The 23984-nt window shown below is 38.1% G+C and overlaps 4 protein-coding genes across 5 annotated transcripts; all 4 read right to left on the reverse strand.

The window, feature by feature from the left end:
* Window positions 1–11008: 11008 nt before the first annotated feature.
* LOC125422093 (uncharacterized) lies at window positions 11009–14399 on the reverse strand. The gene is made up of 6 exons (XM_048472549.2): window positions 13843–14399; window positions 13558–13710; window positions 12992–13168; window positions 12814–12855; window positions 11982–12712; window positions 11009–11825 (listed from the first exon to the last, which is right to left on the reverse strand). Exons 1-6 carry the CDS (start codon window positions 14360–14362, stop codon window positions 11175–11177), a joined length of 2274 nt encoding a protein of 757 aa, XP_048328506.1. The 5' UTR covers window positions 14363–14399; the 3' UTR covers window positions 11009–11174.
* A 1173-nt stretch (window positions 14400–15572) lies between these two features.
* LOC112490403 (uncharacterized) lies at window positions 15573–18974 on the reverse strand. 2 transcript variants are annotated; one of them, XM_048479706.1, is made up of 6 exons: window positions 18161–18974; window positions 17943–18089; window positions 17690–17836; window positions 17302–17346; window positions 16645–17205; window positions 15573–16448 (listed from the first exon to the last, which is right to left on the reverse strand). In XM_048479706.1, the coding sequence occupies exons 1-5, from the start codon at window positions 18669–18671 to the stop codon at window positions 16874–16876; spliced, it is 1182 nt and encodes a 393-aa protein (XP_048335663.1). In that variant the 5' UTR covers window positions 18672–18974; the 3' UTR covers window positions 15573–16448; window positions 16645–16873. The 2 variants fall into 2 exon arrangements, with proteins under 2 accessions (XP_048335663.1, XP_060675593.1); XM_060819610.1 differs by lacking the exon at window positions 17302–17346.
* Window positions 15852–16394, reverse strand: LOC125422170 (ankyrin repeat-containing protein NPR4-like). The gene has a single exon (XM_048472688.1). The coding sequence runs from the start codon at window positions 16392–16394 to the stop codon at window positions 15852–15854; it is 543 nt and encodes a 180-aa protein (XP_048328645.1).
* A 133-nt stretch (window positions 18975–19107) lies between the features above and the next one.
* Window positions 19108–21574, reverse strand: LOC107408995 (plastid-lipid-associated protein, chloroplastic). The gene is made up of 3 exons (XM_016016432.3): window positions 21000–21574; window positions 19739–19934; window positions 19108–19552 (listed from the first exon to the last, which is right to left on the reverse strand). The coding sequence occupies exons 1-3, from the start codon at window positions 21470–21472 to the stop codon at window positions 19238–19240; spliced, it is 984 nt and encodes a 327-aa protein (XP_015871918.1). The 5' UTR covers window positions 21473–21574; the 3' UTR covers window positions 19108–19237.
* Between the last annotated feature and the right edge of the window lie 2410 nt (window positions 21575–23984).

Below are 23984 nucleotides of genomic sequence, written 5' to 3' on the forward strand. Positions count from 1 at the left end.
GAAAAAAAACACAGCCCCCCCCCCCCCCGATTCCTTCTTCTTCTTCATTCTTCTTTCTTCCTTCCCTCTCACTCCTGCCGGTCTCTCTTTCTCTCTGCTGCACCTCTTCTGGCCGTCGCACGGCCACACGCGACGGACAACGTGGTGGTCCATGACTAGACAAGCCTGGGTGTCGCGTCGCCAATCAGTTGGCCCGCAAACCCGCCGGGATTGACGCCTAAAGCCAACGGTCGGTGAGGTGGTGAGTGCCTGGTTTTCCGGCAGCCACCGGTCCCGAGGTTGGTCCCTCCCTCTAGTTTTCGACCCCCTGATTCCAAAAAATGACATCCATTTGTCCAAATTCCAAGCCATTGGTGAGATGAGTGGAGGGGGAGTCCGGCCGAAACTTCCCGGCCATTTTCTGGACAACTCCGATGGTTCTGAGCCAAATGAAGGTTGGTTTTACACTCATCGTCTCCTTAGCTTTCATTTGGCGCCTTATTTGTAAATTGTGATTGAGTATTTTGAAAGATGCCATTTTTGGATAAAATAATATTATTTTAATGTAATAATCTGAAAAATGTATGTTTAATATTTAAATAATTGCTATTTATATTGATGATATCAAATTGTGTTGAATTGCATAAATATGGGTTGAATTAATGTTTCTGAAATTTGGAAAGTTGTAGATTTTAAACTGCTGTTAAATTATTGTTAACTTTACTGTGAGGTTATGGCATCTAATAGAATATATCTTTATATGCTTAATTATTTGTGGAATTGTATGTAGTTCTATTGACTTTTACTATGAATTAATTTAAAGGTGTAAGGAATTGATTATATTGAATTATTGTGATCGAAACTATACTTATGTGTTTAATTATTTATTTATGCATGAAATTTTATGGATTTGATGAAAGTGCATAAATTTAAATGTATTTTATTAAATTCAAAGTTTCTAATATTATATTATATTATTATAAAAATATAATATTATAAAATTTTATCATTTTTCGATGCACCATACACGTACCAGTATTCTGTAGTTATGGATGTGATTAGCGCACCGGTGGAGTGTGATGAGCGTGCAGGTTTATACTCTTCCGTGGTTGCCATTGGACAGAGGGCAGGCAAGTTTTATATTGGCCATAGCCGTCCCCCTCCGTGGCCGGGATTGAGTTTTTAGCATCGGCGCTGCTGGGATGCCAGGGCAGCCTGGATGCCTGTTTTTTTCTCTTTAACCCTCCTGTCAGTCGATGCCTTGGGACGCTGGGCACTTTCACGCGCCATTGATATATAGTATGAGCATCAAGTATTTTAAATATAGATATATATATATATATATATACATACATATGTATGTCATGCTATATCATGTAGAGCTAGCCTCATATATATGTTACCTAAGAATCTAAGGGATCGGACGACCAATTTAGGCAACCACCCCGGACTGTATGGGTAGCAGAATATTGGCGACAGCTGGAATCATGGATCGCACAGTATGTTAGATGGTATCGTATATATCTCCGTTACGATTGTACATATTTTATTATGTGTTACGGATTTTAAGATAATATTTTATCTTATGCTACCTTGTCTATTCGTGATCTGATTTCTTACTATTGATTTTATTATATATTCTTATTATTATTAATAAATCTTATCATCGTTATTATTATACGGTAACTTTGAACAAGTATTACAACCTACCGGTGAGAAAGATAACCCTTGGACAAGTGTGGTTATGTGATAGCCATTGGGCAGGTGTAGTTATGTGATAGCCCTTGGCAGGTGTGATTATGTGATAGCCATTGTGCTAGTGAGGTTATGTGATAACCTTTGAATATGTATGGTTATACGTAGCCCTCAGACGAATTGTACTAATATAGTTATTATTATCATTAAAATGTTTACTATTATTATTGTTGGTGTGGTGATTGGTTTGTACACCTTTTTCTATATTACGCATTGGCATATTTGTAAAACGACATTTAATGTAAAACGCATGCTCCTCATCTATCGATTCAAATTGTTGTCCAACTTTTGGTTTGCAATTTTCTGACATTTGAGGAATGTAAACATCATCAATGGATTTTCAACATGATAGCGAGGATATTTCTTCAACTCCTATAGGATCATCATTTGCTTCTAACTGTAAATCATTCATGTTTCCAATATTGCAAAGCTAATTGCAAACAAATGAGCTTCCTTTCAATCACTTTCTAGCCTAATAGATAGCAAAGCAAAACCATAACAAACTTTCATCAATTAACATGGTAATAAACATTAAATTTTAACACTTAATGCAAATATATAAACAAAAAAAGGGGCATAAGCTGATATTTTCCAAACTCATCAAAATATAAGTATGTGAACAAAGAACCTTGTAAAGTATTTACGAGTTTACCACTGACAATTCTACTCATTCATTCTCGAACAATATTAAAAAAATTGTTGTTTCATTCTTTGTTCAAACATGTCAAGTCTATATTCTGGAAGTGTTCTGATATATGGCAGCAGTATAACCAGTTAATTTTATCCTCTCTGACTTGCTCTCCTCTCTTCATTTTCTTTCCATACTGTCAAAATGCATATGTCCTTGTCTATCTTTCATCAAGCAAAATGAACATATATATATATATATATATATATTAAATCGTTAGCTAGGTAGCTCAATTAATATCAAATCCTACATATACAATACGAATCTAATGATTCTAATCACACCCACACATACACTGGGTCGGTCCCCGTAAATATATGATAGAAGATGACAATGATTCTAAATAAATAAATAAAGAAAATAGTGAACAAAAAAACAAAATTGTGTTTAGACATAAAGGAGTTTAAATGAAAATCATGCAATCTTAGAGTAGGAGGTTGAAGGTTGTAAGAAATTTCCACACTCCCCATCACCTAATACACTGGGATTAGAGTTGATGAACTTCCCCACTTGTAACTTTGATTCAATCCTTTCATTTTCTCACTCTTCATCTATAATGTCCTACTTTTTCCTACACATGTTAATAAATAAATAGATGAACAAATAATATATGGGATATGATGGCCTTAATTAGATTTTCTTTTTCGTTTTTCTTTTTTTTTTTTCTTTTTTTTTTCTTTTTTTTTTTTTTTACTTACATTATTGAATCAGAAAATTTCAAGTGACTTGCTTTTTCAATTTGGATAGGACTCAACGATGCAAGACTAAATGATCGGTTCCATGTAATTGAATGATAAAAAATATAAAACATATAACCAGAATGAAAAAAAAAATTACAAACTATAAAATCACCAACAGAAGACAGAGGCACTCACGGTGCTTGAAACGGTTGGGCTAGAGCTAGAAGAGGAGAAGAGTAACCAGAGTAGAAGACAAGTGAGCTGCTGGGTTCGCAAGGGTGGCAATGGTGGTGCGAGGTGGTGGGTTCGCAAGCGTCGTGCGAGCTGGGAATTTTGGCAAAGCTGTTTCGAGTTGCTTCAAGCGGGAATGTGAGCTGCTGCAAGCGGGAAATGGGAGCCTTAGCCAAAATTCTCATATGAGACTAGCTTTTGTCCAGGACCGTTGATGTCAGATGTGCAGATCAGAGGGCTCCAATTTTACTCACATTTTTGGTCCGCATAGGAGGCATGCGGTCGGCCCCCATGGTATATATATATATATATATATTCTCATGTCAAAACACGTGATGGTAAAACTACTGAACTTTTTTAATTGGCTATTAACTTGCATTGAAAAAATAGAAGTCATAAAGTTTATAAGCATCTATTTCTTTTCCCCTCTTTGCGGATTGCTACAATATATACAGGTGTCTCATTTGCTAACAACTTAATACATAACTAATTTTCTCAAATTTATAAATATCGGCATAGTGCATACAATTATCTTGCAGAAGTGACAACAGTTTGACGATTAAATCTAATTACAAACTGAAGAAAACAAAACCATCTTAGAATTCAATACGTAGTCTATGATTAGCATTTCTCAATTACAATATGGTTCTTTTATTCATCTTTGTACATTATTACATCATATATACTGATGGAACAGTAAACTACTCGAAACGAAAGACAAAAAGGTTGTTCATGATGATAACAGGGAGCTACCTTCCTTTATTTTTTGAAATTGAAAATTGACATGGATTGACACCAATAAATTAATTTTTTACATAAAAATTAATTTAATTATGTTATAATGTAAAAAATAATAATATTTTATTAAATGGATTAAATTAAGAAATATCAACAGGATTAATCACTCTAACTTTAAATCATGGGTTTATAGGAAACATGACTCGTTAACAAGAATTGTCATGCTTATTTCACATGTGCAACATTATAATTGAGTATTATTGAAAAAAGAAATAAAATTGATGAATTAAAAATGTAACTGCAGGGACGGCTGGTAATAATAACCAATTTTTTTCACGCAATAATATATATACTAATGTAACAAATCCCTCCGCCTCCAAAAAATAAATAAATGTAAAATTTGGTCTTTACCCTCACCGTACAAATCTACAGCTTCAAAATTCAAAGATAGATATGAACTGACAACTAAATTCTGATTGAATGTCCATCAAAACTAATCATAAAAAACAGAAATTAAGAGTGTATTTCAAGTAGAAGGGAAATGTAGAAATTAAACTCATATTCAACTGGAGAGGAATTAGAAATCAAATTGAATAAAAATGGCATTTTAACCTAGATTCTTCAAAATGAAGAGGACGAAAACAACATAAGGAGAGTGTAGAGTGAGATTTGCACGAAGTGTAAGACGATCAAAGAAACCAGCTCTAATAAGAGATGGGTTCTAAAGGAAAGAGAAGCCTATTTAAGAAAATTGTTTTGTTTCTTAATTTCTTTCAATTGAAGGACATAATGAATAAAGGTGGATAGAGCCCAAAAGGTTAATGGGCATCTACCGTAAGTGGATAATGGATCAAATACTCTTACTGTTAAGCTAACATAGGCCCGAGAAAATCCAGTCATGCTTATTGGGCTCCAAAGTGGACCCGGAAGTTACAGTGTCAGGGAGTTCATTATATGACGGCTACACGTAGAAATGATAAATCTGTGAAGTCCAGCCGCACCAACCAACCTCACCAACCACAGCCGCACCAACCTCACCAACCACAGCCACCATTGTTGACAGCCACCATTGTTGACACCATTGCTGCACCGATCAACAATTGTGGGCTAAGAATTGTGGCCTTGTAAGCCTATAAATAGGCTCCTTCCCGTTCCATGAAATACAAGCCAAGAGAGCAAGAGAAAAACTCCAAGAGAGAGAGTTGTTTAAGTTCCAGAGAGAACTTGAGAGAAGAGTGAGCAATTCCAGAGAGAATTGGAGAGTGCAGAGAGAGGTTCCACGTGAGAATCCTCCATGAGAGAAGTTTTTATTTTTGTATTCTATTTTTAAGAGATTAATAGAATTCTTTTATTTTTCTTCTCATATTTCTTCTCTAAAGTGGTCAGAGAACCACAACAAGTGGTATCAGAGCTCCAGGTTGAGAGCTTGGGTCCAAAATTTGAAGAAACAAAGCTACTGTTCTTCAAGTTGGTGTTTCGGAAAGTTGCTCAAATAATTAATTTGACAATCCCAGGTGAAAGTACCCGACGAGAGGAGAACAACGAAGTTCGCCGGAGAGAAAACAGACGTTCCACGCGCCCGCACGCGCCGACTGAAATTTTTCTGCAACTGTTCACGCGCGCACGCGCCGTACGCGCCGTCTGGAGGTTGAAGACGACCACGTCAGCAGCCACGTCAGCACACCGGCCACGTCATCTGCCACGCCAGCCGACACGTCATCTGCCACGTGTTGCCACGTCATCTGACACGTCATCTGCCACGTGGTGCCACGTCAGCACCATCTACCACTTCAGCACCATCTGCCACGTCAGCAATATTTTCTGAAATTGCGGAACAGCCCCTGAAGTTTCGGAAATTACGGAACAGCCCCTGAATTATTGGAAATTACAGTGACCCCTGTAGTTTTCTGAAATTACAGTGCAGCCTCTGAACTATTGGAAATTACAGATTGACCCCTATAGTTTCTGTATTTGCAGTTGACCCAGAAATTTTATGAAATTACAATTTTGCCCCAAAATTTCTGGTAATTATATTTTGACCCCGGAAGAGTCAAGTCCACCATTTTCGGCCGTTCCGGACGCAACGGTTAACTCCGTTTTGCCAAATTCAGCTCCATTTTTGGTCAAGCCATAATGTCAATGGAAGAATCATCTTCGGGAGCTATGGTTAAGCTCACTGCCACAAATTATACACTTTGGAGACCTCGGATGGAAGATCTCCTCAATTGTAAGGATCTGTTTGATCCTATAGAAGCTAAAGGCGAAAACCCCGATCCCAGCAAAGTAGCAGAATGGAAGAAATTAAACAAGAAAACGATCGGTCAGATCAGGCAATGGATCGACCACAGTGTCTTCCATCATGTAGCGAAGGAAACGGATGCATATGCCCTCTGGACAAAATTGGAGGACATGTACCAGGCCAAGACTGCTCGGAACAAAGCCCTGTTGCTTAAGCGATTGGTACATCTAACATTACAGAGTGGAACTTCTGTAGCCGAGCATACCAGTGAGTTCCAGAGCTTGGTAAATCAACTATCTGCTGTGGATTACCAACTAGGGGATGAGGATCAGGCCCTCCTACTTCTAAGCTCTCTTCCAGACAGTTGGGAGACATTGGTAGTCTCTCTCAGCAATTCGGCCCCGAATGGCAAACTTACTATGGCTATGGTTAAGGATGCCCTATTTAATGAAGAGGCCAGGAGAAAGGACATTGGCATGGATCAGTCACATGCCCTCGTCACAGAGAGAGGAAGACAGCAAAGAGGTGGTCGAGATAGGAGGAGAGGCAGGAGCAAGAGCAGAGGCAGATCTACAGACGGCAGAAAATCATCGTATAAGTGCTATCATTGTGGCCTGGAGGGTCACATGAAGAAGAATTGCAGAAAATTGTTGAGAGAGCAGAGACTCCAAGGTAATCAGCCGAAGAAGGATGGAGAGACACTAGTCACTTGTACAGGAGAAGTGGCGCTCTGCTCCACCGAAGAAGAGACATGCCTTCATATATCAACCCAAGATGTTGAGTGGGTAGTCGATACTGCAGCATCCTACCATGTCACTCCACATAGAGATTTCTTCAAAACGTACAAAGCAGGAGACTTTGGTACGGTAAAGATGGGAAATTCCAGTTTCGCAAAGATTATGGGAACTGGTGATATTCAGATAAAAACGAATATTGGTTGTACAATCACTTTGAAGGATGTCCGTCATGTTCCAGACCTTCGGCTTAATCTACTTTCGGGAGCAGCCTTAGACAAGCAAGGCTATGACAACTACTTCAGCAAAGGCACATGGAAAATGACGAAAGGTGCTATAGTTGTCGCCCGAGGACATATTTGTGGAACGTTGTACAAGACTCATGTGAAGATATGTGCAGACAGCCTCAATATTGCAGAAGGAGAGGCGTCTCAAAATCTGTGGCACCAGAGACTCGGTCACATGAGTGAAAAATGATTGTCCACTTTGGCAAGGAAGAAGCTTATCACTGTTTGCAAGGATGCTGCGCTAGATCCTTGTAATCACTGCTTGTTTGGTAAGCAACATAGAGTCTCCTTCAGTTCCTCTGCATCGAGAAAATCAGAGTTGCTTAGTCTGGTGCACTCTGATGTTTGTGGTCCCATGGAGGTGGAATCATTAGGTGGCAACAAGTCTTTCCTGACCTTCATTGATGATGCTTCACGGAAGGTGTGGGTATATTTCTTGAAGACAAAGGACCAGGTATTGGATTACTTCAAACTGTTTCATACCATGGTAGAGCGTGAAACAGGAAAGAAGCTTAAATGTCTCCGTTCAGATAATGGAGGCGAGTATACTTCCAAAGAGTTCGATGCCTACTGCAGAAGACACGGCATTCGACATGAGAAGACGGTCCCTCGCACCCCACAACATAATGGAATAGCCGAAAGAATGAACCGAACCATTATGGAAAAGGTCAGAAGTATGCTCAGTATGGCTAAGCTGCCAAAGCCATTCTGGGGAGAAGCTGTTCGTGCCACCTGCTATTTAATCAACAGATCACCGTCAGTACCGTTGAATTTTGAAATTCCGGAGAAAATGTGGTCGGGTAAGATTCCCTCCTACTCTCATTTAAGAGTGTTTGGTTGTATAGCTTATGTACATGTATCCAAGGAGCTCAGACAGAAGCTCGATGCAAGATCTACTCCATGCATCTTTATAGGATATGGAGACGAAGAATTCGGATACAGGTTATGGGACCCGAAAACAAAGAAGGTTATTAGAAGCAGGGATGTAGTATTCCAAGAAAACCAGAAAATGGAAGACATTGAAAAGCCCAGAATGTCTCCTAATTGTAGTTCTAGTGCCGAGAATTTTTTTCCTAATCTAGCACCAGCACAAATAGCCACAGAGGATAATGAGGTGCATGAAGATATACCAGAAGCAGACCAGGAGGAAGAAGGGGATATTGAGCAGGGGGAGACTCAATCCTCTCAAGCAGCTGTAGGGCCATCACAGCGGTCAGATGATGGTACACCTCCTGAAACCAGTGGTTTACAAGTTCGGAGATCTGAGCGAGGCCGAATTCCATCAAAGAGATTTCCAGAATCTGAGTATATTCTGCTTACTGAAGAGGGGGAGCCAGAGAGTTTCCAGGAAGCTGTTTCTCATCAAGAGAAGGAAAAATGGCTGCAAGCAATGCAAGATGAGATGGAATCCTTGCAGAAAAATCATACTTATGAGTTGGTTGAGCTTCCAACAGGAAAGAAGGCATTAAAGAATAAATGGGTGTTCAAGCTCAAGAAAGATGGCAGCGGAAAGGTGGTGAAACATAAAGCCCGAATGGTGGTCAAAGGATTTCTTCAGAAGAAAGGAATTGACTTTGATGAGATTTTTTCACCAGTGGTAAAAATGACTTCAATTCGAGTCATTTTTGGTTTAGTAGCAAGTCTAAACCTAGAGCTTGAACAGATGGATGTGAAGACAGCATTTCTTCACGGTGATTTACATGAAGAAATCTACATGGAGCAGCCAGAAGGATTTGAGGTTTCAGGGAAAGAAAACCTCGTATGCAAGCTAAAGAAGAGCTTGTATGGCCTCAAGCAAGCACCAAGACAATGGTATAAGAAGTTTGACTCGTTTATGGTGAGTCAAGGTTATAAAAGGACTGCAGCAGACCAGTGTGTTTATATTCAAAAATTTTCAGGTGGAAACTTCATTGCACTTTTGCTATATGTGGACGACATGTTGATCGTTGGACAAGATGCAATGAAGATTAGTAAGCTGAAGAAAGAATTGTCTAAGTCCTTTGATATGAAAGACTTAGGACCAGCTCAACAAATTTTGGGAATGCAAATAATCCGAGACAGGAAGAAGAGAAGGTTATGGCTATCTCAAGAGAAGTATGTTGAACGGGTGATAAAGAGATTCAACATGGATAAAGCCAAACCGGTCAGCATTCCACTTGCAAATCATTTCAAGTTGAGTAAGAGATTGTGCCCCTCATCCAAAGAAGAGATAGAGGATATGGCTTCAGTACCATATTCTTCAGCGGTAGGAAGTCTGATGTATGCAATGGTGTGTACCAGACCAGACATTGCTCATGCAGTAGGTGTTGTGAGCAGATTTCTTTCAAATCCTGGAAAGAAACACTGGGAAGCAGTCAAATGGATTCTCAAGTATCTTAAAGGTACATCGAAGCTATGCTTGTGCTACGGGGGAGGTGATCCAATCTTAGAAGGCTATACAGATGCAGATATGGCTGGAGACCCTGATAATAGAAAGTCTACATCAGGTTATCTCTACACTTTTGCAGGGGGAGCTGTGTCATGGCAGTCAAGATTGCAGAAGTGTGTTGCTTTATCCACTACTGAAGCAGAGTACATTGCCGCAGCGGAAGCGGGTAAGGAAATGTTGTGGTTAAAGCGTTTTCTCACAGTATTGGGCATCAAGCAAGAAGACTACAAGATACATTGTGATAATCAAAGTGCCATGGATTTGAGCAAAAACTCAATGTATCATTCCCGTACAAAGCACATTGACATCCGCTATCATTGGATACGCGAAGTAATAGATCAACAGTTGCTGAAACTGATAAAGATCCACACAAAAGAGAATCCAGCAGATATGCTAACAAAAGTTGTTGCTCAAGAGAAGCTGAAGCTATGCAGAGACATAGCTGGAATAGATGGCAGATGACCATCAGTTTTAAATGCGGCTGGAGGGGGAGAATTGTGAAGTCCAGCCGCACCAACCAACCTCACCAACCACAGCCGCACCAACCTCACCAACCACAGCCACCATTGTTGACAGCCACCATTGTTGACACCATTGCTGCACCGATCAACAATTGTGGGCTAAGAATTGTGGCCTTGTAAGCCTATAAATAGGCTCCTTCCCGTTCCATGAAATACAAGCCAAGAGAGCAAGAGAAAAACTCCAAGAGAGAGAGTTGTTTAAGTTCCAGAGAGAACTTGAGAGAAGAGTGAGCAATTCCAGAGAGAATTGGAGAGTGCAGAGAGAGGTTCCACGTGAGAATCCTCCATGAGAGAAGTTTTTATTTTTGTATTCTATTTTTAAGAGATTAATAGAATTCTTTTATTTTTCTTCTCATATTTCTTCTCTAAAGTGGTCAGAGAACCACAACAAAATCATGCATGTGAAGCATGTGAATATCTAGGGAATCACGAACTACCTTGGAAAAATAGAATACAAAGTCTGGGTATGGCGTGGTGTGCACAAAAAGAAAGATAAGAGGAAAACCAAAATGAGGGATTTTTACCTCGATTATGATAAGTCCCCTGTGGATGCGTATAAGATGTTTAATCATTGAAGCGGCCTTTATTGGCAATCTTCGGATGCCTATGAGATCTTGTTTACGTACAGGTTGGCTTGGTGGCAAAGTTCGGTTATTGCAGTGGGGCTAGATGGAGGAGGAGGAGGCGAAGACATTTAATTAAAAATCATGGAGAAAATAGCTAATTCTAGTACCACACAAAAGGGCTATTAGATTTGGATTTTTGAACAAAATTAGAACAAAAATTGCTATCAAATAAGGTGACTTTTGAATGATCACAACATCATATATGTTACAATATGTTTAAAAAGTTTAATTCGCATCACATATAAAAATCTCTTTGATCGGCACCATCTCACTCGCTCTTGTAAAAGGTGGACACATTGGTAGAACAAGGAAGAGCAGGAAGAGAATGCTTGACCATTTTCCAAGAATACTTCATGGTATCCATGAATGCAAGGTACAGAGGGAACTGCAACAGAGCAAAGACAGTGACTAGAAGGAAAGCAAGGCCGTAAATGAGAGTTGTAATCCATCTCTTCTTCAAATGAATTATGAGCACGATCGTGGCCGCGAACGCAAGCATTGTCACCGCCACAGAAAAGAAGAGGAATGTGAAGCCAAGGGTTAGTTTCCGAGGGAGGGAATAATGGAAATCTTGGAGCTGAAATGGGGAAGTAAGAATCGAAAGGAACATAACAACGGAAGTCAAAGAGCTGGCCAGGGAGAGAACATCCATGACTGTGAATACCAAGAAGAACGGGTCATGAAGCAGGATGGGAACCCCTGTATCCTGATTCGAACCTCCCGGGACGGTATAAGCAGCGGCAAAGGCAACGGTGGCGATGAGAACAGCCACAGCAGAGCACGACTCAGAGGTCCGCTTAAGCCAATCCTGAGCTTCTTTGAGGAGTTTCGAATGTGTTCGACGAAAGAACTCCTGAGCAGTCTCCCCTTTGTTGTTACGATGCATCTCATAATGGGGTGGAACAATCTTTCGGACACGCTGCGAAATAATTGCAAATGAAAAAAAAAAAAAAAAAAAAAAAAAAAACGAAACAAAACAAAACAAAACAAAAAAACAAAAAGTGTCAATCTGGATTGGATTTTAACAATAAATTAAGGAAAAAAAAAATAAGGGTGTTAATCAATTATCATTTACCTCAAACCAACGCAACTCTTCTTGCAACTGGAGTGTAGGACCAGGGAGAGTACCTCCAGTGTAGTACCTCATGACTCCAACATGGTGTAAAATTGTGTATCCATTGTTGTCTATCCTTCTAACCAACCTAGTCATCGGCAATTGCATCTTCTTTACGTGACGAAAGATCTCCAATTTCCGGTGTTTAATGGCTATATGCAATATATTCTGCCCTGCATCGCTTACATGTTCCACTGCCTGAGGAAACACTCTTAGAATCTCCTTAACAATTTCAACTATCCCGTGGCTTGTAGCGGTAAGAAGTGAGGTAGGAGGAGCAGGTAAATCGCGCAATACAGGAGGTATTGTTTGCTCATTTGTTTCTCTTTCAATTTCACTGCTCTCGGATACTTCTGTGTTAGGATTTGGAAAACTTTTGTCGTCCATACCAGGAGGAAAATCAGTTGAAGGAAGAAGAGAGCTAAATCTGCGAGGAGGAAGAGTAGTACTCTTAGTGCGAAGTCTTTGCTCTTTTCCTTTCTTATTTTTACCTTGCCTTGCTATGTTTTTTCCTTCTTCTTCATCATCCTCTCCTTTTGGGAGGTTGGAAACTCCAAGAGAAATCTTGCCTCTGTCTTCTTTGGACAAATTTATTTCCCACGTTGTATCTTGTTTTATAAGCAACTTGGCTAGTCTGAAAGCCGATTCATGCTTTCCATGTTCTTTATACATTCTTTCAATCGTTGGCCATGCTGATCCAAATTAAAAATTCCAAATTAATTAGAGAGATGACAAAGAGAGCTGAGGGAGAGGAATCAAATTTAGGAAAATATAAAAATAAAAATGCACATACCTCTAAGAAATGTCCATATTGAAATATTTAACTTTGTTAATACTGCCAAAAATATTAATCTCTCATCAAATTCATATGTAATTCAAAGAGCATGATCATTGTTAAAGCCGGCATATGGGAAATTAATGTATACCATTATCATTCATACACATATATATATATATATATATATACACACCTGAGGCAAAGATGGACATGCAAACAGTAAATGCTTGAGGCATCTTGCAATCTTTAGGCTTACGATTGTCTGGATCCTCATCTTCATCATCCAATGAATCGATTTCGTAAGAATCTATTTGATCTTCTCCCTGGTAACCTTCTTTCTTCCTGGTGTTCTCATACGTACTCGGAGCACCTGCAGGGTTTTATATTCCACAATGCGTTTGGACCACCAATGATTTAGTTGCCAAATAAATTGTAGCAAATTAAGTTTGGATATGCTGGAGTTAAATGAACAATTGAGATAATAAGTGAATCTAAAATGCTTCGTCATACATAAATAGATGCAACAAGGGACGAAACTCAAAATTCGGATAATAGAAAGTTATTGTAATTAATAACAAAGACAATCTAGAAGAATTTGGAAAATTTTATATAAAGGAGAACAATGTCAATTTGGCTAAATTTGCAATGAAAATTTTAAGTAAAAACTCTGTAACAGTGACATGTCAATTAATTTTAAGTCTAATTAAAATGAAAAATCCAAAATAAAAATTGAAATTGGGAGAAAAGGAAGTATCATACAGTATCTAAAAATCAATCTCTTGAGTAATCCATAATTCCTTCCGCTCATGAACGCCAAAGGATTGCTTGACAATAGTTGAAGACCTATTTTCCCAAATCCATCTCTTTCAATTACTAAAAACGGATATTTTTTAGCTATTACAAAAGCAAGATCTGCACCACCCTCAACAAAAATTCAAAACAAAGTTGAGAAATTTAGTCACTTTTTTTTTTTTTTTAATTTCAAATTTTGGTCAAGAAGAATATCCATTAATTCGAACTTAAAAAGAAATAAATTAAATTTACCAAAGAACTCAGCAAGAATGACCATGTGAAGAATGTTAGTGCGGTCCTTCCTGATTAGATGTCGTTGGAGATTGTCTCGGTCTGTCATATGCACTGCCAAAGCAAGGAGGTCAAACATTTGTCGTTGACCGTTATGGGCAGCACGAAAGAGAGGCGTTTCTCCAAGCTCGTTGGCCGTATAAAGCAAATCTTGAGCCTTCTCTAGCAAATACCTGGCGAGTCCCACCATATTGGTGGCAGCGACCTCGTGGAGAATGGTGTCTCCGACGGCGTTTTGAGCGCGGATGAGTGTACAAAGATCGTGCTGGGGCTGCCTGTTGAGGATTTCTCTTGCTATGTTTTCATGGCCCATGTAAATGGCGATGTGAAGAAGTGTGTCTCCCAGCACCGTTAACTGCTTTGGAGGACAAGCCGGTAATTTTTCATATTGTCTCAGCACTTTGTCAATGTCGCCCCTCATTAACCCTTCGTACAGATGTTTGAAGTTCCGGTACAGTTGCGCTTCATCCCCTCTTTCCATTTCGGACAGCTCTAGCGTAAGAGAGAGAGTGATCTAGACAGTGTCTAACACTTAGAATGCACATGTTATTAATATATATATATATATATATCAAACAAGCATTTTAATACATGAAAGTAACTTTTTTTATTTATTAAAATTTAAAATTTAAAATTATAATTATTGATCACTCATCATAAAAGGTTTTTTTTTTTAAATAAAATATTAATATATTATTAAATTTATATTAAATTATCTTTTAAATTTTAAACCATGTGAATGTTTACTAAGGAATACCATAACAGGTGCTAAACCAAAATAATCAACTTTGGAAAAAAAATTGAATTAACCACTAACAATAATATTAATATATAAATATATATATATATATATATATTTTCTTGAAACAGACTAATAATAATTACTAGTGGCTTTTTTCAATATTTAGGATTTATTTTTAAAAATATAAAAAAAAGTATTTAAATGATGTAACAACATAGAGAATATCTCAAGTATAATGATTAGACCAAAGTACTTGCAAACAGTAAAGAGTGGAAAGAGGTGGAGTGACACTTAGAGATGAGAAGAAGCAAAGGATCAAATTGATTAAAAAATTATTTGTACGCTTCTTTGTATCCCTTTTTTTTTTCTTTTTCTTTTTTTTTTTTGCCCTTTTTTCTCTTTTTCTTTTCTGTTAAATGCTTTTTATATTCCAATTTTTTTTTTTTTTTGACTCTGTATTAGAATATTTGCTTTGTCCTTTTTCTTTTAGACCCTTCGCTCTCATCAGATTCACAAGTTATATGTGAATCACGTGTTAGGTTTAAATTACTTTAGAAGCTGGAAATACTCAAATCTTGACTTTAATGAGTATGTGTGAATCATGTGTTAGGTTTACGTCTAGATATATGGTATACATTTTTGTAAGTAGTAATCATAGAACATTATAGAAAAATAGATTTAGCTATGCTGAGAATGAACACAAAAATTGGTTAATCCAATGTAGAAAAAATGTATTCGTCTATGGTGAGGATGAACAAAGAAAATTTATTCCTTTTATCGGGGCAAATTGGCTAATATATATGCCTCACAAATATTATTTATTCATCTTGTCTATCAAATATCATCTTCTCTATTATCTTTTGTTCCTCTGACTCTATTTAATTTTATCTTTAGCATTTTATAATTCTACAATTACCCAAAAAAAACAAAAAAAAAAAAAAAAAAACTCTTTGTAAGTGAAATTCAAACGGATATTATCTGTAGCTTTCATAATTCAAGGAAATTTCTATAACTTCATGGCAAATTATTGTGTCTTTTAAAAAGTAACTGTGGGATATCCAAGCTAATTAAACATTAAAAAATTCTACCAAATTGTAACGCTCTTACAACATTCAAATGCAGAGCAGACAGAAATAAAGATTTCTAGCAGACCAAAAAGAAAAAGAGAAAGAAAAGAAGATAATTACAAGGAAAAACCGGAAAGCAGAAACAATCCTAGACATAATAATTAGGCAGAAATGCCAGAAAACAAGTCCTTAACTGTGAACCAAGCAATATTGAGGTAAAGAGGGAGTTGGAGAAAAATAAAAATGGTAACAGGGCAACAAGCAATGGTATAGATAGGAATGGCGGCCCAATGCAGCCTCTGTCTTATCATGAGCATGAGAGTAGCAGCAAATGCAACCATCATGAACGTCACAGCTAAAAACAGAGTGGTCAGCCCCAAAACAAGCTTCGATGGCAGAGAACTCCTGAAATCTTGCTCGTGCATTTTGGATGTCATAATGGACAGAAATACCACCACTGAAGTCAGTGAGAAGCACAGAGACAATGCATCCGAGGTGGCAAAGATCGAGAAAGCTGTCGTCTTCAAAAGAAGAGGCTGGCCGGTTTTACTGGTACCTCCGGGAACGGTGTAGGCACAGGTAAAAGCAACGGTGGCAATCAGCACTGCAACTAAAGTGCATGCCTGTGTGGTTCGCATTAGCCACTCTTGCGCACCTTTCACCAGCGTCTTGTGCTCTTCAGTGAACAATTCTTGGGCTGTCATTTTATTTGAATTTCGATGGTTGATGAAATACTGGGGCACAATTTTTTGGACTCGCTGCAGGAAACATATATAAACGGTAAACTAATTGCTTCATATAAAAACTTTAACTATACAAAACTAATTATGCAACCAAATCTTTCAACATTTACTTAGCGTTTGGTAAGAAGTCATAACCAAACATAGCAATGTCACAAAATTTGATTATGGCCAAAATGTAATGTTTGGTCATTAAGGTCTAAAAATACAGCACCTTAAACCATTGTATCTCAGACTGCATGCGAAGGGCTTCTCCAGGCCTGTCCCTTGAGAAAGACAGACCTAAGTATGCGGCAGAATGCAGAATACTATCCCCATCAACATTGATCTTCTTCCTCAGCCTTGTTATGGGAACATATGAAGATTCTAGAAGGTCCAAAATCTCTGTCCTGCGATGCTTGGCCACAACATGAAAGATATTCTCATTTTTGTAATTTACATGTTCAATAAGCCTGTGGATAAACATGAAGAATAGCCTGTACTATCTCTAAGATCCCATTTCTTGCAGCAGCAATAAATGGAGTCTCATAAAGGAAACTACTACTCGAAGCTGCTTTAGGTGGAGGACGTTCATCACTTGCGTCTTCGTCTTCTTGCTTTTCTCCTCCGCCTATATCTTCTTCATCATCTCTCAATGTGGAGATCTTTTCATTAGGAGCTCCACCAGAGTGTCCACTCTTCCACGAAAAATCTGTTTCAGCTAAAATCTTTGTAAGCTCTAGCACTTTAGTATGCTTCTTCTTATCGCGCCACAGCTCTTTGATGATTGGGAATCCTTTCCATACCACAGAAATCACAAAAAACATTAGCATTTCTTAACTACTGGTAATGAATGCATTTCTTTATGCATTTGCACATAAATGGGACAAACCTCTAGCTACGCATCTCCAAAAGGCATTATACACTCTTGAGACCACTGCATATTTTGGCAGCACAAATTGCTTAGAATGTTACTCATATCTACAAGCTCAAATAGGGTAGCATACATAAAACCAAAAAACTGTTTTCAATTATTGCAGAAAGATAACAATCCTTTGTACTTGCTTCGTCAACTTGCTTCGTCAATGTGACGAAGTCTTTTTTTACCCTCAACAGCAATAGAGAATAGGAGATAGTAATTTTAGAATCTTTTTTTATCTTTTTCTTTTCCAAGGTCTCTGTTAATTGGCATTCTGTCTAAGATTGGAGAAAATTTATCCAACTTTCATGGAAAAAGGATGCTAAGGTAGATTACAGGTTTTTTTTTTTTTTGCAATTACCAGAAGGGCGTTCTGCCGGCTGACTAGATGGTTGGAGATATTTCTTTGCATTGCCACTTTCTATATCTACATTCTGACACGACATGACATGCGGTTCAGGATCAATTTCCTTGTCAAAATTTTCAGCATATTCCACATCTGGAAGGCCTGTTATAAGAAAGAAATTTGAAGGTATGAAATATAGAGTAGAAGGAGGGTGCTTAATTTGACTATAGCTAGAAAACAAACAATATATAGAACGCTCAAGACATACAATAGTATAGCAACGCCTTCAATTTGCCCATTCGGTATCCACTTTTGAAAGCAGATGGCATGTTAGCTAGCAGCTGAAAACCAGTCATGCCATTTTCATCCACCATATATGGAGAAACACCCCACTTGAGCAATTCCACAGCCGTTTCTGGATTGAAAAATTGAAAATTTAGTTCATAACTTTCCATATTCTGAAATAAGAGAAAGGTATAATATTACCAAAGTATTTGCCAAGAATAGCAATGTGAAGAATAGATGTGCTATCCTTTCTCCTGAGGTGTGGTCCCTTATCGTGGATTCTCGAAGCTAAATTCCTGACCACTTTTGTCCTGCCAAATGCAGCAGCGCGAAACAGGGCAGTTTCTTCTCTGTTATTTTGAACATTTAGTAGTTCTACATCATAGTCCAGTAAGAGTTTAAGTGCTGGGAGATTTCCAGCTGCTGCGGCTAAATGAAGAGGTGTATGACCATGTTCATTCTTCACTTGATAGGGTGAGTATCCTTCAATATTAAATGGGAAGTCTTCAGATTCCGACTTTAACTTCTGAAGCAGAGCTTCAAGCAAGTCTGTTTTAACAATGTAAACCGCAATGTGGAGGGCAGTGTCCCCAGCAGCCGTTAGAGGAGTATGCAACAGTTCATTATGCTTATCATAGAAGCTCTTCACCTCCGTCCACTTGCCTCTCATGGCTGCTCTATAAGGCTTTGTCATTCTAGGAACACTCCCCATCTCTCTCTCTCTCTCTCTCACAAACTAAGATGGTGATATTACTTTGTGTAATACAGTTAGTGTGCATAACCGGAAAAAAGAATTTGCCAAAAAAGCAGGATCCATGGCATCTACTTTGCTTGATTAAGTTTAAAGTAAAAGCGACAGAATAAAGATAAAGACTCCATACTCCATTTTTTAGGTATTTGTTTTTCTAGTTTCAGATAAAACAAACATCAACGACTTCTGGTCCATCATCTATCTCATCCCATGCCAGCACGCAGTTAACACATTGCACTTACATTGTCAGAAATTTCGTTTGGGTTTCCTCATGATAATACGTGCAATTCTCACAAGGTTAAATATCAGCAGAAAGCATAAACTGAAACTGTCTAGTAGAATTGAAAACGGTTTTAAACAATTTAACAGAACTAAAAACCGAAGTAAAAAAACCATATTATAAATCCAAGGTGTACTTTATTATTAACAATACTGAATTACAATATGGTTCTTAAATTCGTCTTTGTATAATTATGTATATAAATTGATGAAGCAGTACACTAGTCGAGTCAAAGGCAAAAGATTGCTCAGGATGGCAATAAAGAGCTGCCTTCCTTTATTAGAACAAACACACTGCCAGCATCTCCCCTTGAAATTCTAAGTTCTTCATCAAGGTATGTAGTTAATAACCACGATTGAGCATTGCTGTTTGAGATAGGGATCTTCAATGGTGGTTGGCTCGAAATGGTCTTCACAACAGATGAAGCAGTGTCTTGGACAGAGGTGATCAAACCCTTGAAGGGTGCAAGGTCAATCTTTTGTCCCAGAATTTCCACATTTTCAGGTACCTCTATTGAGTCTGTTAATTGGGGGGTACCAATAATGCCTTCTTCAAACTTGATCTGAATGAAGGTAAAATAAGGGAGCTTATTTATGTGTGAATTCAACACTTCAAACTCAACTACCTTACTCAAATCCAAAATTGATCAACTCATTTGTGATCAAAGTAATAAATAATAAATTAATTTGCAGGAGGACTTAAAAAATCATTAATCAAGAAGACAGAGATAGATAAGAGGGAAACATACCTGCACACGCTTGGGACTGCGGATTTCAAATTTGGCATTGGTGCTTATAGAAGTTGTAGCCAATGGACCAGAAAACAGGACCGAATTCTGGACAGTCAAATTCTCCGAGTCAATTGTTTGTGATATCTCCTCTACTTTCACTAACGGCAGCGTACCCCTCGACAACAATGGGAACAAACCTGAAAAAGATGTGTACCTGCAACAAAACACAAAATTTAAAATCATTTTGGACTTGATATGTACCACAAAAAGCCAACTGTTTTAAGAATAGGAGCCCATTTCGATCCTGCTTTTGTTTCACCTTCCAAGGTTCACCAAGATTTCTCATAAATTCATTAACATACACGATTAAATACAAATTTCATTTCAACAAACTAACTTTGAATCAATAATTTCCTGGTAAATACAATTACGAAAGAGCGAATATAGCACTAGAAAGGTACCTTGAGAAAAGTTAAACTAATAAACATCACAAACAATAGCGGCCCTTATAGGTACTAACAGCTTGCAAAATATTACAGACAGAAACTATTACACAGCGCAACATCCTCTTGTTTTACTAGTGGTAAAAGGTCTCGTAGCCAGTTGATGGATCGATCTTAAATCAAGGTACTATGGACTTGACCATGGAGTGGATACATTTACTGTCATCACAAAGTGCGCAGAGTCTGTCAAGGTCTTGTTCCACAAACAAAATAAACGTTCGATCATTTTCTGCATTCAATAGCTGTACAGCTTTTAACGTTCTATTGTTCTTTGTGCAAATCATAAACATCTTTAACGCCACATGAAGAAAATTCTACCAATCAAAATCTAGTAGACTCGGGGCCAAGCCCAAGATTGATTTTGGTTCCCATTTTCACATCTAAGTTTCCTGGTTGAATCTCGTAAACAAATAGGACATCTTTAGGCGATATACCTCATATTCAGATCAAAGAAATTGATGAAAACAACGTATCCTCTTTTTTTCACAAAAAATTTTTAAATTAATTCTGAAATACACTAAATTTTTAATCAAAAAAAAAAAAAACTCTCTCTTTTTTTTATTTTCTGGTTGCCAAGAAAACGCAGAAAATATTGAGTCCCCTAATATTTACTGTCAGAGTTTCAATTTCCAGAGGTATGATAACCTAATCATAATCTTATACATATTGACTAAACGAAAAACCCAAAATTTTATAAAATAAATAAAAAATAAAAATAAAAAATAAAAAAAATCTTTCATGATATAAGTTTCTCAGCAAACAAACAGTTAACTTACGCAAGAATCCATTTGCCATTAAGCAGAGTCAAGGCCTCGGTCGGAGCCGGGTTGGGATTCTGGGCCTCCAACTGCGTAATAAGCTCAACAATCTCGGCCCTAGTCTCGCTACTGGCTCTCAACCCACGATCAGTACCGTAGAAAGAATCCACCAGCGCCTTCTTCAGCCTAGCGATCTCCGCAGGCTCAACCTTCTTCTCCTCCTCCTCCTCCTCCTCAGCCACAGCCACCGCCGAGCCCTCTCCGTACGGTTCCTCCTTCTCCGGGCCCCACTCGTCGTCGTCCGTTACAGCACGTACCCGAAACACGAGTCTCGCCCGATTGGATTCCCGGGTCGAAAGTCTCGGCCCGTCACCCAATCTGGACGGAACTCCGATCGAAGCCACCGGCAGCGAAGTCTTGGAGTGGTGACGTGGCGGCGTTGCTGTGAAGGTTTTGCATGGAAATTGGTTTAACTGAGAGACACCCGCCATGTGTTTGTTTGGTTTCTGTTACGCGCTTCTATTCTACTACTAAACACAATGACCAGCCTCACTATTCCCAAGTCCATTTAAATACCAGAAAAACAGAGGTCGTTTGGGGTCTTCGGGGCGTGTATGGAAAGACAGTTCTGTCCCTGTTGTTCGAGGTTTTGCATATTCAAGACTGAGGGACTAAAGTGGGTTATAGAATTGGTCTTTGTCGTGTAGGAAATCCAATATTTGTATTCTGTAAGAAGAAGATGAGCAAAATCATGTGGGGGCACGTGGCTCGGATTAGGATACGGGATTTTGACACGTCGATGGTTAGAGGAAATGGAAAGGAGGCTAAGCCCAGGAACAGAAATAGCATCAGCAGGCATGTGAGGCAGAAAGAAATTTGGAGTTTTATGGGATTTTGAGAGTCCAGAGAGTCCAGAAACTTCTTTGATTGGCCATCTAGCATCCACTGCAGAGGAACGAGCGTGGGAAGTGCGTTTTCATTGTCTACCCAAAATATCTGTGTTTTCAGACATTTTAGGCATGTTAATAATGCACTTGGTTTTTCAATTAAAGTTTTGATTCCTCCTCTTTTTGTCCACTAGGGACATTTCATATCGGAAATTTTTGTCCTTTTTTAAGTTCAAGTAGCAAGTTTTATCCGCTCGAGATGTGTCTCACAATTTGTAAAATCAGACTGCTAAGAGTAAATCTTATCATATTGAATTTTTGAAATTCTAACCAAATAAATTTGAACAATATTCCAAATATATTGCTAAATGTTATCCAAAAACAAATTTTGCAATAATGGTTTATCACAATCTTAGAGACCACCACCTTGGTTATTTTAGCCACATATACATCATTTCGGCAAAGATACAAAGAATTAGTGGGAAATAGTTTAATAGTTTCATGTTTCTACTTTTGCAATTAATCAGACAAATGCAACATCGATCCAAGTCCCACCTAGGAATTGAAGTCTTGATCATATAATCGACATAAGGAAGCCACGTAGAGGGTGATCTAATTGTCTCTTGCTACCAGAAGAATTCATTCTAACAAGTTTAAAATCTTAAAAACCATTTTTGAATTCTCCTTGTCTCAATTTATGGTTCGACAAAAGTAAGTAGGAAAACGATTCTCTTATCTTATTATGAAAAGGTAAGTCGGACGCAGGTATGCGCCAACACTTGTAGCCTAGCGGTCAAGAAACTTGTAAAAGTCCCCCTTAATCATGGGTTTAGTGTAGGCACAAAAAATATAAAAGCTCAAAAAGTATGCTCTTGGATTTTATCCTGATAAAATTTGATTGTACCTCTCGTGTGGTTTCCGAACGGATTTATCTCGATTCACCCCAAAAAATAAAATAAAATAAAATAAATTCATTGCAACAACCATTAACTGGTAGAGCTTTGAAAAGGCATTTTGCTAATAAAACATAAGTTGGTGTTTGGGTATTCTTGGGTTTTTTCTGGCTAATGAATAATTGAAGTTCAAGCCCCATAAGCATATCTCTCTACCAGACTGCTGTGTATGAACCTCTTTAATAAATAGCATGGGCCTAAGACATTCCTGTTATTCCTCAGAAGCAGGCCTTTCTTGAGTGAAATTTTGACAATTATTTCAGTGAAGCCCATACAGAGCAGAAATGGCCTAAGACATTCTGTTATCCTTCAGAAGCAGGCCTTGCTTGAATGAAATATGGGCCTCTAATTATTCCAATGAAGCCCATAAAGAGCAGTAATCTAATATCTATATGCTGCTGGCCCAATGTCCCCTTTAGAAGGCCTATGACTATATATACCCCTTCATCGGTCAACTTTTTTTTTTTAACCCTTTAATATCCATTATATCTTTAAAAAAATTTTAAAAGACCTTTATGTCCTTTATTTTAGATTTAATATAAAGAAACCATTTGTGGCTCCTCCGATTTGGCTTCTGGATTTTCATAAAAAGCCAATGCTGAGATTAGAAAGAGGGCCAAATCTAAGACAACAAGTTTGAGTTCGAAGAAAGCAATGCTCAGATCTTCAGGCTAATGCTCGACGATGTTCATCTTCAATCCCGCCTTTATTTCTACGAGTATCGAAATGCTTTTACCTTCTCACTTGTGGTTGTTTCTTCTCTACTGCTTCAGAAATACTTGAATGGTGGATCGGAAGAATCTAGGTCTTTAGCAAATGGTGGTTTTGTTCCGGTTCTACTAGGATTTGTGGGTGTTTTTAAGTTTCTAACATTGCTTGCCAAGGCTTCTTTTGAAAAATCAGTGTCAAGGAGGCCAGAGAAGCCGTGAATAGAATCACCAAAAATTCTAAAAACGTTATCAAATTGGCAAAAAAAAATTGATTACTGTAGGACCTTCGGTAATTACCGATGAAACCTACGGTAATTAATTTGTCCTTGCTGGAAAAATTACCGTAGGTTTCATCGGTAATTACCGAAACCACTGTGGTAATCACATTTTACCAATTTTTTTGCCCTCACAAGTCCCCTAATGTGTGTTAAATGCAACACATACAAAATATAC

This window comes from Ziziphus jujuba, chromosome 1, assembly GCF_031755915.1.
Source record: "Ziziphus jujuba cultivar Dongzao chromosome 1, ASM3175591v1".
NCBI lineage: Eukaryota > Viridiplantae > Streptophyta > Magnoliopsida > Rosales > Rhamnaceae > Ziziphus > Ziziphus jujuba.